Genomic DNA, 15,600 nt, shown 5'->3' on the forward strand with positions numbered 1-15,600 from the left:
AAGTCAAATTGAAATAATTAAATCCCACGGTAATTAATTTAAATATTAAAAGCAATTTAAATGCATAACAATAAATAAATATTAAGAAAGTATATAAAAATAATTTCCACCAAATAAAAATCATAGAAATAAACTCATTCAAAATCCAACCAATTTAAAATAAGAGAATAAATTTTAATTACATAAAAATAATTCCTTCAGTAAAAATACACTAAAATACGGGGTGTTACATCCTCCCCCCTTAAAAAAAATTTCGTCCTCGAAATTGGCAAGGTCCACATTAAGACTAAGATAGGAATAAGATTCAACTAAGAGCAGACTAAGAACATACCGCCAAAATAGTCCGGCAAGGCCACTCTATAAGCAACAAGCGCAACCTTCTCTACGATCAGAAAATGGCCAACACATCTTGGACATTAACAATCGCCCAAATTGAGTTCTTCCCACTAGGAGTCCTCGGCAACCCTACCACAAAATCCATAGAAATATCATCCCACTTCCACTCTGGAATAGGGAGAGGTTGAAGTCTACCTTGATGCTCAACCTTAACTAGACGGCACGTGGCACATTCCTCAATGAGCATGGCACTATCCATCATACTCATTTTAGTCCCCCAATGACACATCACGACCAGTATTCCTAGAGTGACTGCTATCCAAAAATCTCATTTCCTCGAGAACCTTAATACAACATCCAATAAATTCCAATGATCAAAAGCCCTTACAATAATATGTGCCAACTGCAATCAACTCCTATGCTCCAACTTCTAAACCTTTATTGAATTCTACTATTGGAAACCTAATAGCCACTTCCAATGTTAACCATCAATAACAAATTGCACAACCAAATGATTAATCTCCAATTACAAATATCTTCTCAAAATTCAAGTCACCGTTAATTCTTCAAATCAGCACAACTTGAATTCCTGACTACAACAAAAATACCACGCTTCTGTTGCGCACTCTGATATTCGCCACATGCATAAAACATTACGTTCTCATGAAACTAACACCATCGAGTACAAGGTGGCTCCATCCCTACTAACCAAAACCCTTATCACAATTTGGTAGAAAAGACACTCTCTCTCCCAAAACCACGAGTTATAACTCAAATTCCTCAATTAACTTCTGCTGCCTTGATCAAAATCAAATTCTATCAAACACAACCATGATCAAAGACAGAAACCCAATATCAAACAACCTCAGCATCCCAAATTGAAAATAAACAACCTCAACCCAAAATACACTCATCTCTTCTAAGATAAGAAACATACTTTAAAAGACTCAATTCCAACCTAGCGAATCAAAAAGAGTGCCTAGAGACTTCTACCTAACAACCTAAACCCGAAAGCTCACCAACTACATTCTAAACATCCTCTAATCTAACGGTGACTAAACTCACAGCGAACCACCATTGACTTCACCAAAACATTAACAAAACTTCCTTGGTAACTCGCCCACCTATTTCTACTCCAATAAGCTAGTATTAACACAACTAGTTCCTTCAATAGCACATCACTATTAAACCTCAGGGCAAACCATACTGATCAAATCTTCAATCTACCAAAAGCCATTGCAAAGCACCCAAGGATCCTAATGCTTTATTACCCCCACATACTTGATCATATTATCCACTGTTGATGCCTAAGCTTCAAATATCTTTTCATATACCATACGTGACATCCCATCAATCTCACTTCAAGTTAAATAACAATGTCCTTCATTCAACCAACTAGATGCTCAAACTCTAAAAGAAAGTATAACCTTAAAATTTAAATTCCTAGGTAACCTCGAGTCACAATTAATTCCTGAAGATAATCACAACAACTATTCCCAACCACGATTCAGTGAGTAACCCACTTCAATTGCACACTTCGATCAACTCCCCAAAAACTCCAAGCCAAAGTCTCTTGAATTATTACTATTGTGTCGACTCCTCTTCCACACCTACCAAACCACTTCTTTCAAACCAAAATGAGACTAGGACCTATACTCTCCGAAATCCATAACCACTCACCACTACTAAACATCAATCTTACGCACCCTTAGCCAAAACCAATAATCCTCCAAACGTGCAGGTGGTCATCATTACCATTTCCATCACTAAACCTATATCCTCGAAATCAATAAGAATCATTTCTTTAATCGTCACCATCTATAATCCTTAAAATTGATATGGATTAAATCCTCAACCTGACACTGTAACCTCAAGCTAAAAACAATTTATTAACTGAACTAGATCAACATCCTCCATCTCCAAAGAAATTTTCCCCTAAAAAATTTTCATATCAATAACTCAACTCAGATCCATCTTATTTTAATTCAGCCATTCAACTCTGCAATTCTAAAACCTTAACCCAAATATAAATCATTTCCTGAAATCCTCAAGATCGATGAACTCAAATCTAAAACATTCGCCTTATAAAACTTGTAAATTCTAAAAAACCCCAAATGTTATCAAATTGCTTATCGAGGTCGGCAAGATCAAAAACTTCTAGTCTAAGTAATCTCTTAATTGCTTGTTGGACCTACCAGCTTAAATCCCATTAACTTATTTTCTAAAAAAAAAACTATGGGCCACAAACCTTAGATGAACATCTCATAAATCTAACATTGACATTCGTTGAACTTACAACCCCCTACCTCAAAGACTCATTACCTAAATTCTACGGAACCTAAATCCTCAATTATCCTAAGCAATTAAAAACTATTCCCCTCCTTAGCAACAACTTGAATACCTAATCCAAAGAGTTCTCCCAGATCCTGATATTCGAGCCTTGATATTAAAACAACCAATCACCAAGAGTTCAGGCCTACTATACCAATGTTTAAGCCTAACAATGGCCTTCTCAGTCGTACCATCTTCCTGTCATAACATAACCCTTAACCCGCCTTTCAATTTCGAACAAAACAAAATAAAATAAAATTCCATAAATAAAATAACATACGACAAAATGCATAAAACCAATGAAGTAGTTCACCATAAAATAAATATAACAATAAAATAATCCGCCATAAAATAAAACAATTAAATTAAAATGACATACAAATAAATAAATAAATAACAAAATTATTATACAATAAAATAAATAAAGCCGATAAAACCATACTCAACCAAAGGTAAACACTAATTAAAACAATAAAATCAAATAACGTCAATTAACATCAATTAACATAAAATAAAATAGTAATCAACTCATAATATAAAATAAATAACTTAACTTGCACCACTTAAACAAAAATTTTATTATTTTAAAATAATAAAAATAATTTTCTGGTACTATCCTAAGGAACATGTGGTTTTACCCAGAGCCGAACTGCTCTGATACCACCTGTGGCGCCCCCAATCCCCCTTATATAAATACACAGGGATCGAGACGCCAGGATGGTGACAACACGGTCACACATCCCAACGAAGTGCCAGTGTGTGTACATGCAACAGTGTTCAAATAAAATAACGCAGCGGATAGTCAACTAAGTACCAGAATTTAATTACAATCAAACATCAGTAAAGATTTAAATAGCAGTTATACAGTCATTCATAAAATAATTTACAATAGTTTTAAAATGTACAAACGAGTGATCCCAGATCACTCGTCAGGCGGAGCCGTCTCCTCAGGCTCGCCCTCCTCCTCCTCATCAGCATCAAATCTGCGACACCACAAAATGGTCTCGCAGGTAAGTATAACCCAAACAACAACGTAATACAAAATGCATTAAATGCAACTAACATGCATGCACATGAAAACATGCATTTTTCCACAAAACATCATTTTCCCCGAAAATGATAAATTTCCAACACACACCAAAATCCCATTTTGGTCCAAATTATCCGTAAATCATTTTTCCAGAAAATAATTTACCCAAAAATCAATTCGCACTATTTTCCCAGAAAATAGTGCATTAATCCCAAATGCACCATGCATTATTTTCATATGCACCATGGTCTCCCCTATGGACCATCCGCACGTCCTGGCTTCGCAGCGGTGCTCAGTTCCGCGCCCAGCGCGTACGTGGCCAAGCACTCACACTACGCAACGAGCGATGCCCAGTTCCGCGCCCAGCGCGTACGTGGCCAGACATCCTCTAGTCCCCGCCAGCAGAAGGACCACGGAGTCGGCACGAGACCATCTCGTCCGAACCCATTGTCGCCCGGCAACAATCCAGGGGACGTTACTCAGTATATTCCGCTCCCGAGTAACCAGAGGAGCTCCACCGAGTTAATGCCCCATCTCGGCTTGGGGTCGTGATACACACGCACCAAAAATATCATCACATAAAATCATAGCTTTTCAAAGCACATGAACATGAATGCAATACACGAAAACCCAGTTTTCTTTTACAAACATGATCATGCATGAAATGATGAAATGCACATGTACCAACACAATATCCAAACCAACAAATCCAAACAACCCATCAACAACAAATATCCAATCAACCAAATCAACCAAACAACTCCAATCACAAATCCATCCGACCCCCGAACTCCTCGGACTCAGTCCGGCATGCCAAAAAAACACAGTGAAATGGGTTAGTGCAAAAATACATTTAAATTACGAAAGTTCTTTGGAGAAATACTTACAGTGCAATATAATAATTTTCCGAGGATCGCAAAGTAGAAAAAGGCGACGTTTGAGCAACACCACAGTGTAAAATACACTGTGGCCGTGGGTCACAGATACCCATTTTTCAACGAGGACAAACGAAGACCCAAGATTGATAGGGTAGGGCCTAGGGAGGTCGGTGAAGCTAGTGGTGGTGGTGGTTTGCCGTGGGTGGCGGCGCAAGGGGCGGTTTTAGGCCCGAAAGTGCAAATCGGAGATGGACTTGGTGGGGCTTCACCGGTGACGGATCGGAGCTGGGGTTGGGTCCAATGGGTTGCCAAGAGGCCGGGGATGAAGTGGTAGGAAGATGGTGGCCGGAGGTGGCGCGACGGCGGCGCAATGGAGGAAAATGTGCCGCGGCGTCGTGGGTTTCGTGGAGGCTAACGGCGGCACGAACGGCGGTGATATTGGTGGGGTAGGACGGCCGGCGGCTGGGGAAGCGGTGGAGCCGGGCGGTGTCGACCACCGCCGGCGGACGGCGGCGCAGCTGGTGGACGATGGAACGGGCGGAGGAGAGGAGAGGAGAGAGAGATCGCGCGGGAGAATGAAGCCAGCAGGAGAGAAAAAAAAAAGAAAAGAAGAAAAGAAAAAGAAAAGGAAAAGAAAAATAGAGGGAAAAGAAATGAGGTCCAATCCTCATAACTTGGGTCACAAAAATGATCCAACGGAAACGATTTTAAAACCACAAGTTAAATAAAATAATTTAAACGTAATGGTAAAGTCAAATTGAAATAATTAAATCCCACGGTAATTAATTTAAATATTAAAAGCAATTTAAATGCATAACAATAAATAAATATTAAGAAAGTATATAAAAATAATTTCCACCAAATAAAAATCATAGAAATAAACTCATTCAAAATCCAACCAATTTAAAATAAGAGAATAAATTTTAATTACATAAAAATAATTCCTTCAGTAAAAATACACTAAAATACGGGGTGTTACACCACCTCTAGCTCGTCTGCTCCTCTTCAACTTTTGTTTTCAGATGTTTGGGGTCCTGCACCAATTCTTTCCCGTGGTGGTTTTTATTATTATGTTTCGTTTGTGGATGATTATAGCAGATTTACATGATTTTTTCCATTAAAATGAAAATTTGATGTAACTTCTACGTTCCTATCTTTCAAACGTCATGTAGAGACTCTTTTTAATACAAAAATACATGCCTTACAAACAGATTGGGGTGGTGAATATAGATCTTTACATACTGTTTTACAATCTTTTGGTATCTCTCATCGTCTCTCTTATCTATATGCACATTCTCAAAATGGGTCGGTAGAAAGAAAACATCGACACATTGTTGAGACTGGGTTAACTCTTCTCTCTCATTCATCCACTTCACATTTATATTCGTCTGATGCATTTACCGCTACAGTTTTTCTCATCAACCGTCTTCTTTCTTCTGTTTTAAATTTTAAATCTCCATTTGAACTTTTATTTCACAAAGCTCCAGACTATACCTTCTTGAAGTCTTTTGGATACATTTGTTGGCCTAACCTTAGGCCTTATAATCATCATAAAATGGAATATCAATCCCTTCCTTGTGTATTCCTTAGGTATAGCTCGGATCATCGTGGCTATCTATTTTTTCTTGTACCTATTGCTCGCATGTATGTATCTAGAGATGTGCTATTTGATGAATCAAAGTTTTATTTTTTTACACACGTCTTACTCGTCCCCGATTTCTCAGCCCAGTCCACATACAATTCCCTTTTTAAATATATCCCTCTCATCCATTAATCCAGAAATGACTCTCAACCACACTTCCCCTCTGCCCACATCTCCTACCACCCAATCCATATCTCTCAGCCCAATTCCATCCACACTTGCATCTATACATGACTCACATTCCACATCTTCTTAGCCTATAGCCTCATCCGAGCCCACCAACATAAACCGCCCACACTCTACTTCACCTAGGTCATCATTTTCATCTCCTTCACAATCTCTATCATCCCTGACGCCTCCTTCCTCTGCACATCCTATGAAAACAAGATCCAAGTCCAACATTCATTTTCCAAAAATTCACATTGACAGCACTATTGCGTGGCCTTGACCACAAGCTCAACCATCTTTGCCAAGACACCCCACAAGCCCACCTCAATGACTGAAGCCTTGAAGTATCACGAACGGCGCCATGCTATGCAATTAGAGTTTGATGCTCTCTTATCCAATAATAATTGGTCTTTAGTTCCACCTACATCTAACCAAAATCTTGTAGGTTGCCAATGGATTTTTAAGACCAAACACCTCTCGGATGGATCAATCGAACGGAGAAAAGCCCGACTTGTAGCCAAGGGCGATAGTCAGCTTGAGGAGCTCAATTACTCAGAGACGTTTAGCCCAGTCATTAAGCCAACTTCCATCAGGTTAGTGCTCTCCATTACCGTGTCTTCTGGATGGACGATCCAACAACTGGATGTGCAAAATACTTTTTTGCACGGTACTTTGGATGAACAAGTGTTCATGTCACAGCCACTGGGATTTGTTCACCCACAATTTCCGCACTATGTCTGTAAACTCAACCAACCACTCTATGGCCTTAAACAGGCTCCTCGTGCATGGTACGCACGACTCAGTTCACGTCTCTTGGAATTGGGTTTTATTGCCTCTGAATCTGATGCATCTCTGTTTATCTATCGTCATTAATTTGTGTCAATTTATTTTTTAGTCTATGTGGATGATGTCATTCTCACTGGAAATGACTCGAATGCTTCTCAACAACTTGTTGATATTTTGCAAGCTGACTTTCCTCTTAAAAACTTGGGCGACCTTCACTATTTTTTGGGGCTTGAATGCCATAGAAATTCCACTAGAATTACTTTATCACAGCGCAAGTACATTATTGATTCACTCAAGAAGACTAATATGAGCAATTGTAAGCCTGTGAATAGCCCCATGTCCCCCTCCACAAAATTGTTAGCTTTCGATTCTACGTCTATGGAAGATCCCTCTCTTTATAGAAGTGTAGTTGGAAGTTTATAATACTTATTGTTCACTAGACCAAATTTGTCTTTCTCTGTGAATCAGGTGTGCCAATTTATGCATGCACCCTGTTGGTCCCACTGGCAAGCAGTTAAGCATATTTTACACTATCTCAAGCACACCATGGATTATGGTTTGGCTATTACTTCCTCTCCCTCTCCTGCTTTGGCTGTTTTTTCTGATGTCGACTGAGCTAGATGCCCAGATGACAGAAAATCTACTGGTGGATATTGTGTTTTTTAGGATAAAAATCTGGTTTGTTGGAGTTCTAAGAAGCAATCAACAATTGCAAGATCGAGTACAGAAGCAGAATATAAAACTTTGGCACATGCAACTTGTGAGTTATTATGGCTACAAACTCTTCTTTCTGAATTGGAAATTTTCTGTCCAAACCTCTTATTCTCTATTGTGATCATTTGGGTGCAACATATCTGTCTATTAATCCTGTGATGCACTCCCGCACCAAATATGTTGACATCGATTACTATTTTGTAAGGGATCGGATTCATGCCAAAGCCCTTCAAGTATCTTTTCTCTCCGGCAAGGATCAATTGGGTGACATTTTTACAAAGCCATTGTCACTTTCCAGATTCTGCACTTTAAGATCGAGCCTCACAGTCCTTCCAGTCATGCTTGGCTTACAGGGGCGTATTAGCAATATCACCTCTGCACCAACCTCACCAGCAGCTGCTAAAACGTTGCTCCACCAAAAGGCACTCAAGCACTTGACAGCAATACAGAATAATCTAGAAGATTTTATTGTTACAACACGTGTCATCCTTTTGTGTAAATCTGAGCATTCTGTTATAAAGAGAATATGCTTTCTTTTGTGTATAAATACCACCTCGATGCACTGTATTGAAACACGGAAGAAATGCAGTGAATATTTGTTTTCATTTCTACTCTTCAGTCCTCTGTGTTATAGTTTCTTGTCTTTATGTTATTTTAACAAAAAGCAACTATTCCGTTAGAGTTTCTCAATGACGCAGTGTTTGCGGGAGGTACTAATCTCTCTCTCTCTCTCTCTCTCTCTCTAATGTATTGATGCGTGGGTTTCTTCTTGTACGTATAACGATTAATGAGACAACATACATGGGCATGCAGCATGCATTGTAGGTACGTATATATATAGCTTCGATCTGGAATCTTGAATCTGCATGCATTTGGGCGTATACAATTAGGAGTACTTGAAGTATGATATTTGCTGATCATGCATGTAGTTTTCTTTATAAAAACTGAACCCATCTTTTCAATATGCATCGCAGGTCTAGCTGTGAAGGAAAAACAGGCAGGCCACACTGAAGCTGTGAAAGTCATATATATGACAAAAAAGGAAAATCTTCTTCAAATTTCTGTGCACGTGACATTTTCTGGGAAAGCCATGCATGATCCTACCGATAAAGACTACTTAGTACGTAATTAATTCGTTTTCCACAGAATTCATTATTATCGCCATTATTATTGTACGGTATCGTGTATCTCATAAGTTGCTCTAATCTGAGAGGATGATGTAGCAGAACTTTGGACTAATTGTACACACCAAAGATCTGCAATCTGCTTACAACAACGAGGAAGAAGAGAGAGAGAAAGCATATATATATATATATATATATATATATATATATAGGAGTCAAAGATCAGGAAGCAGATGAATCTAAAGAAGAGGATTGTCACCAAAAGTATAATATCCTGATCAGCTGATACAGGTTTTCTTCATAGCATGCAGAAAACCAACATCAGAAGTACCACAGCAGATCAAAAGTACTTGTACGTATAGGCTGTGTGAAAGAAAGTACTTTGGGTCTACGAATTAGCACGTACAGTCCAATTTGTGAAGTCAAACATTGCCAGCAAACTCAATGGGTAAGAACTTTTTGCATTAATCATGAATTGCTGCTACGAGTATTGTCGGTGGACAAAATAGTAGGAAGATGGACCCATGTATTGGAAAATTTTGGAGATGCTCAAAATCTGTGAAAACCATCATGTACTATTCGAAAGCATATTTTTGGGTTCCAATTTCCAAGACAAAACTCACACTCACAGATTTGGACTCGTACATTTTTATTAATTCCAGTGGTAAAAAGAGCTTTCCGCGTGCTAGCTAGTGCAAATTGGCAACATGACATGCACCGGAGAACATGGAGCGTGTTCATTGCAAAACATGATGCTAGCTTTTGTTGCCGAGAAGCACTTGGACCACATGATCCAAAATTAACGATTGGGTTGGACCTGACGATTTTTTTGACTGTTTTAACTTTTTTTCATTTAAGTATGAGTTCCCTATAATTGCAACAGTACTCTGATAAGTATACTGAGCTACGGCCAGGCCAGTCAGTTAGGGTCCATGTTGCTTTTGCCATAAGAAAACCCAATAAGAAATTAAACCATCATTAGTCTATTATTCTTACTTTAGTTGTTTTTGGGCCTTTTTTCAATCCATATTTAACCTTATCAGCCTAACGTCGCTTTAAAGGGAAAGATCGTTGCCGCCTGCTGCTGTCCAGCAGTTGGTCAGTCAAAGAGTCAATTCCAAATGTATTAGTTTTTATTTTTTAAAAAAAGAATTATGATGCTTAGTTTTACGAATTTATTTGGATCGTTCTTATCTACTTCCTTTTTTTTTTTTATACTTTTAGATTTTTTGTTACAAACTTACAACGATCGAGAGTGATCCGATTAGATCCAGCAAGCATAAAAATTACACAGTACTATATATATAGGAAACATTCGATTTGCATCACTTTAATTTCGTGACCAATGTCTTTTAGATTTTTCCCCCCCAAAAAAAAAAAAAAAATCCTGTTGTTCGATCTCTTCGCCTCAAAACATGTACGTTTTGCCTGTTGTGGTGAAGCCCAAAAAGGCAGAGACCATGTTCAATGGCCAGCCAAAACCAATGAAACCTAAGCTTGATCAATTGCATGATCAGCAGGATATATACAAGCACTCTAAGAATCTTCATATATCATAACAACGACAATCATAAATAATATTGGGACTTGTTGGTCCGGTCAAAATCAAATATGTTGTGCATTACAGCTCAAAAGCATACAATATATAAGTGCGTTGCTTGTGTCCTTTTGCTTTTACAGTTCATTGAAGGAGAAGGCAAAATAGATTCCTCCTTTCCTTGTTGGAGAGAATTTGTGGCCACCTTCATTCCTAGCTATGCTCCAATCCAAACAAAGATACAAACGTACCATCTCACTTCCTGCTTCCTAGTTGTTTGATCCGCCCATTGCGTGTATACAAGGAAATTGGTTGTGCCCTAGGAAACTGCATGAATAATAGTACTAGTTCAAGTTCCATTAACCTGATCTCCAAGTCACGAAAGGAACAGGAATTGCAGAGTCTCGAATACTCTTTCACAGACAAAACTCTCTCTAGGTTTGAATCATAACAAAAATTAAATTAAATAAAGAAATTAGAGAAGATTTTAATTCAATATTTACCCACCATGTGACTCCCATAAAAGATTTGAGGCTTCCAGCCACCCTAAGAGAAAAGCATTAATTAAAGAGGCTATTGGGATAATATCATAAATCTACTTAGTCCATCTACTACCCTTACTTATCATTTAGGTACGGTTTGGATAGTAAGTTAACATAAAATGAATTGAGATAAAAGTTAAAAGTTTAAATGAAATATTATTAGATTATTTTTTTAATATTATTATTATTTCAAAATTTGAAGAATTGAATTGTTTATTATATTTTATATGAAAATTTAGTAAAATTATAATGATGAGATGAAATAAAACGATGATTTTTGTATTCAAACAAAAACTTACTTTTGCTGTAGATTTTCTGTATTATATGACCCCAAAGCAACTTATGCTAAAAACAGTCTAAATAATACACTTTGGATCCCAAGGTATTTATTTTGAGCCATTTATATTCATATCCTTAAGGTAATGATGATCCAAAGGTTCAATAATGGCCAAAAAAGAAACAAAACAGAACCCACAAAAAAAAGGTAAAGAAAGGAAGAATCTAATATATGTTATGGAAAAATCTCTGAACAACAACACATGGAAGCTGCAATGGGAGACAGTACAGAGCTTTTATTAAAAACTAATAACTTGTTGGTGTCTTTGTCTTGACCTTGTCTTTTATGATCCATGGCACCCTCATACACCCCAACCCCACCACCAAAACAATACTTCTTTTTTATACCCCAACTTGTTCTCCAATTTCTCATCACCTTTTTTTTTTTTTTTTTTTTTTTTTTTTTCTGTCTAAAATTTCAATGCTAATCTGCGCCCTCCTCCCACCCACTCACTCTGGTCCAGTTTCTCGCAGATCCCTTTACGTACGTCTTCCATCAGTCGCTCAGGATAGCAACGCCCCCGTGCACGTTAGCAACCCACAATATACATCACTTTTTCATCAACTTTTTTTTTTTTTTTTTAATCTCTCCAAAAATACCACAAAAATCGATTGTATTAATAAAATTAAAAAATTAAATATTATCCGTACATTTCGTTTCTTTCTGCTACTCTGGGATGGTAACGAGTACGGGTCGCCATGCTCTTCTCAGCAATCTATACCGAAACGTCGCCGTTATTGGCCTGAAAGAACCGGCTCCTCCGCTTCTGCCACGCCGATGAGCAGGGCTGCCACCACCACCGACACTCCCGTTTTCCGGTAGCGCCCCGACCAATTGTTGTTGCTGTTGCTGCTCTTCTTGTTCTTGTTCTTGTTCTTGTTCTTCGTTTTGGAATCTCTTGTCCGAAACTCTATCTTCAAGCGGAGGCGAGGAAACAAACAGGTCCTTCAGCTTGTGCCGGATCCTAACCTCCTCGTTCTTCTCCTTCTTCTGCTTCTTCTTATTATCCGGCGCGCGATTGGGATCCAAACCCCTGTTGCGGAGCTCCGGCGAGTCTTCTTGGCGAGAGAAACGTCCACGTCGATCGGCGCGATTGAGGAGCATTCGGAGGGTCTTTCGGCGGCGGAGGTGGATTACAGGGCTTGCCGATGGGCTCTGAGTTGGGCTTCCGGCCACTACGGCGCACTGAGTGGCTAGGAGCTTGAATTTCTGCAAGGTAGCCATTTCTATCATGTACGAGAAAACACACATACACACATACACACACTCTCCCTCTCTCAGTGAATATCTAAGTTTGGTAGTATGTGTGGATTGGTTGTTGGTTGTTAAGGAGAGAAAGTGAGATCTGAGGGCATATGATTGGGTTTTTTATTTGGATTCGGGTTCTTTGTGCTTTTACTCTTTGGACTGATGGAATTGAGCTGTGAATTGCATTTTCCACAGAGAGAGAGAGAGTAGAAATGGCGTGGGGTTTAAAGGGGGCCAGAAAAAAGCGAGAAGACGGAGGAGTGTTTTTGTTTTGAGTATTGTTTTTTCTTTGGGGGAATATGGAACGCTGATGCGTCTTCGGGTCAATTACGCTACCGTTCCATTCACTCAAAGCCAAATGCTTCCACGTGGCGGATGCTTGCGTCCGCTCGACCCGTTTATTACTTATTAGTTCCTTTTAAGGTTATTTGACTTTTGTTTTCTTTCTTAAATAAAAATCACCGAATATATAGATTATTAATTTCTTTTTTTTTTTTCTTTTTGTTTCTTGTGGGGAGCACATAGTTTTAGATATCGTTTGGATTCAAAGATGAGTTGAGATGAGTTGAGATGGATTGTAAATAGTAGTAAGATGAGTTGTGAATAGTAATGAAATTTGTGAGTTAAAGTTGATGAATAATAATGAATAATAGTGAAATGAATTAAGATGGGTTGAAATGAGTTGAGATGACTTGCGAATACAAACCAGACCATAGACCAAAAAACGAAAAATAAAGTCCACTGATGGGAAAATTTAGAAAGTCAGAACTATCAATTGCTCTGTCCCAAACGAGTTTATATACCCAAATATTCTACACATAATTTATGACCATATTTTGTAGTATTTTCTGAAATGAATTTGATCAAACAATTAAAAAAAGGGCGTGTTCAATTAAAAGTGCAGGGGTCCAAAAGATTTCTACCACCCCTACCATTATTAAAATTAAAAACATAAGTATCAGGAATTGCAAGCCCAACCTCCAATCTCATCTAACTTTTAGCGTCAGAGAAACAATACTTGTATTTACTCTTTAAACTTATCCAAACAGTGGAAAATAAATGTACTTCATCAAAAAAATGAAAAAGAATATTTAAGCGATATAGAAAAGGTGTATATATATATATATATGTATGTATAATCTAATGTAGAGTACATTTGAAAAGCTATTAGCTGAATAGATAAAGTAGATAGAAATGTACATAATTAATTGGAAGTACTCTTATGGCTGGCTGCTCCCGTATTCCCAAGGCATGGCATAACAGCAGAACATTCTTCAGGCTTCAACTCTGAATTCTCAGTGCCTTGCAACTTGTAATTAATGGCGATTTTTGGAAGCAACGAGTGGACTTTATTCAAATGGCCCAAAGTTCAACCACATTATTCGAGCAAATGCACACGAGATAACCTAAACCTGAACCACTTCCCAGAGTACTGAGTATATATGTCCTTCCTTGCCTGCACGACTTGGATCATGTTGTCTTTCTTAACACCTGTGCCTAATACCAAAAACAAAATGCAAAGAAAGATGAAGAGAAAAGGAGATCTTAGAAGTTGTACCAAGTATATTATCAAAATCTTTCCAATTGATCATTTGACCAAAGGGTAGGCAGACACAAAAGGACTACAGAGAAATTTTAAATGGGTTTGAAAGATTCACGAAAACAAGTTAATCTCTTTCCTAGCCATAAAGACAAACTATGTAAACTTCCAAGTCTCATATTGAAGCATATTATCAAAGCATGTCATTAAATTAATACACACCAAAATGACTTAAAAATTTCGTTGCTCACAGTTCCATTTACCATGTACATTGCCCAACAAGCATCTGCAATTCCTTCACCTATCTCATATTAAGACAAAAACAAAACCAACCAATAGTGCAGATAACGAAACACTGACCCACTCATTGACACCCTACTACGGATATACAATTACTTTTACCGTCAACTTTTAGAGTTTAAGCAAATAAAGATTACGAAATCTCAACTGCTAGAATGAGTTTGGTGTAGTAGAGATGCTAACCAATTTATCAGTCACAACCAAATCAGGTGAGAGTGGGGGAGGAAAATTCTTCAAAAGTCCAACATCATCCGCACTAATATCCACCACTTCTGCTTTCTGGACTCCCATCTCTTCATTCTGGATCCTCCTCAAATCCTCCAGTACTTCATCCATGCTGGGCCTCATATCCCTATCCTGCTGCAAGCACCGAAAAGCCAGTCCTGCAACTGAGGTTGTCATCCTCCTTATGGTGTAATCCTTTTCAAACCCAAGAAATGGATCGACCAACTCATGTAATGCATGATCCTGAATCTTGCTGATAGCCATGTTAGCCAAGTTTATGTTGTGTCGTTGTCTATTGGTGTCCACGGCTGGTAATGATGATATAAGCTCAATCAAGACCACTCCAAAGCTATAAACATCACTTTTGTCAGTGAGTTGGTAGCACTGGTAATACTCGGGATCAACGTAACCAGGCGTCCCTTGTGGAGCCGTCGAGATGTGGGTGACATCTGTTGGGAACAGTCGCGACAAACCAAAATCAGCTACTTTCACACAGAAATTCTCATCTAGGAGAATGTTGTTGGTTTTGACATCACGGTGTATAACATCTGACGCGTGAAGGTAGGCCAATGCACCAGCTGACTCTATGGCTATGCTTAACCGAATGGGCCAAGTCAGCAAACTGGAGTTTGACCTGCTTCCATTGAGGTGATCAGCGACAGTTCCATTAGGAATGTATTCATAAACAAGGAGAAGTTCTTGGCTACTCTTTGAGGTGCACCCGTACAGGGTGACAAGGTTTTGGTGCCGTAAACGAGTTAGGATTGCAACTTCAGTCTTGAACTGCTCAACACGTTTGAAATTGTTTTCATATAGGCGCTTCACTGCAACTACACGCCCATCACGGAGCTTGCCTGGAAAT

At 38.5% G+C, this 15,600-nt stretch overlaps 2 protein-coding genes across 8 annotated transcripts in view; both read right to left on the reverse strand.

The window, feature by feature from the left end:
• Positions 1-11,573: 11,573 nt before the first annotated feature.
• Positions 11,574-13,002, reverse strand: LOC121248783. Its single transcript, XM_041147350.1, has one exon. The coding sequence runs from the start codon at positions 12,674-12,676 to the stop codon at positions 12,092-12,094; it is 585 nt and encodes a 194-aa protein (XP_041003284.1). The 5' UTR covers positions 12,677-13,002; the 3' UTR covers positions 11,574-12,091.
• A 761-nt stretch (positions 13,003-13,763) lies between these two features.
• LOC121248778 (LEAF RUST 10 DISEASE-RESISTANCE LOCUS RECEPTOR-LIKE PROTEIN KINASE-like 1.3) overlaps positions 13,764-15,600 on the reverse strand; it is a 29,903-nt gene continuing 28,066 nt past the window's right edge. For 5 of the 7 annotated variants that reach the window (XM_041147344.1, XM_041147343.1, XM_041147340.1 and 2 more), the window contains exon 4: positions 14,158-15,592. In XM_041147344.1, the coding sequence (XP_041003278.1) occupies positions 14,664-15,592 (929 nt within the window). In that variant the 3' untranslated portion in view covers positions 14,158-14,663. Of the gene's footprint in view, positions 15,593-15,600 lie in introns of all 7 variants that reach the window. The other 2 variants (XM_041147341.1, XM_041147339.1) reach the window with 1 other exon arrangement.

Source organism: Juglans microcarpa x Juglans regia, chromosome 2D (genome assembly GCF_004785595.1).
Source record: "Juglans microcarpa x Juglans regia isolate MS1-56 chromosome 2D, Jm3101_v1.0, whole genome shotgun sequence".
Taxonomy (NCBI): Eukaryota; Viridiplantae; Streptophyta; class Magnoliopsida; order Fagales; family Juglandaceae; genus Juglans; species Juglans microcarpa x Juglans regia.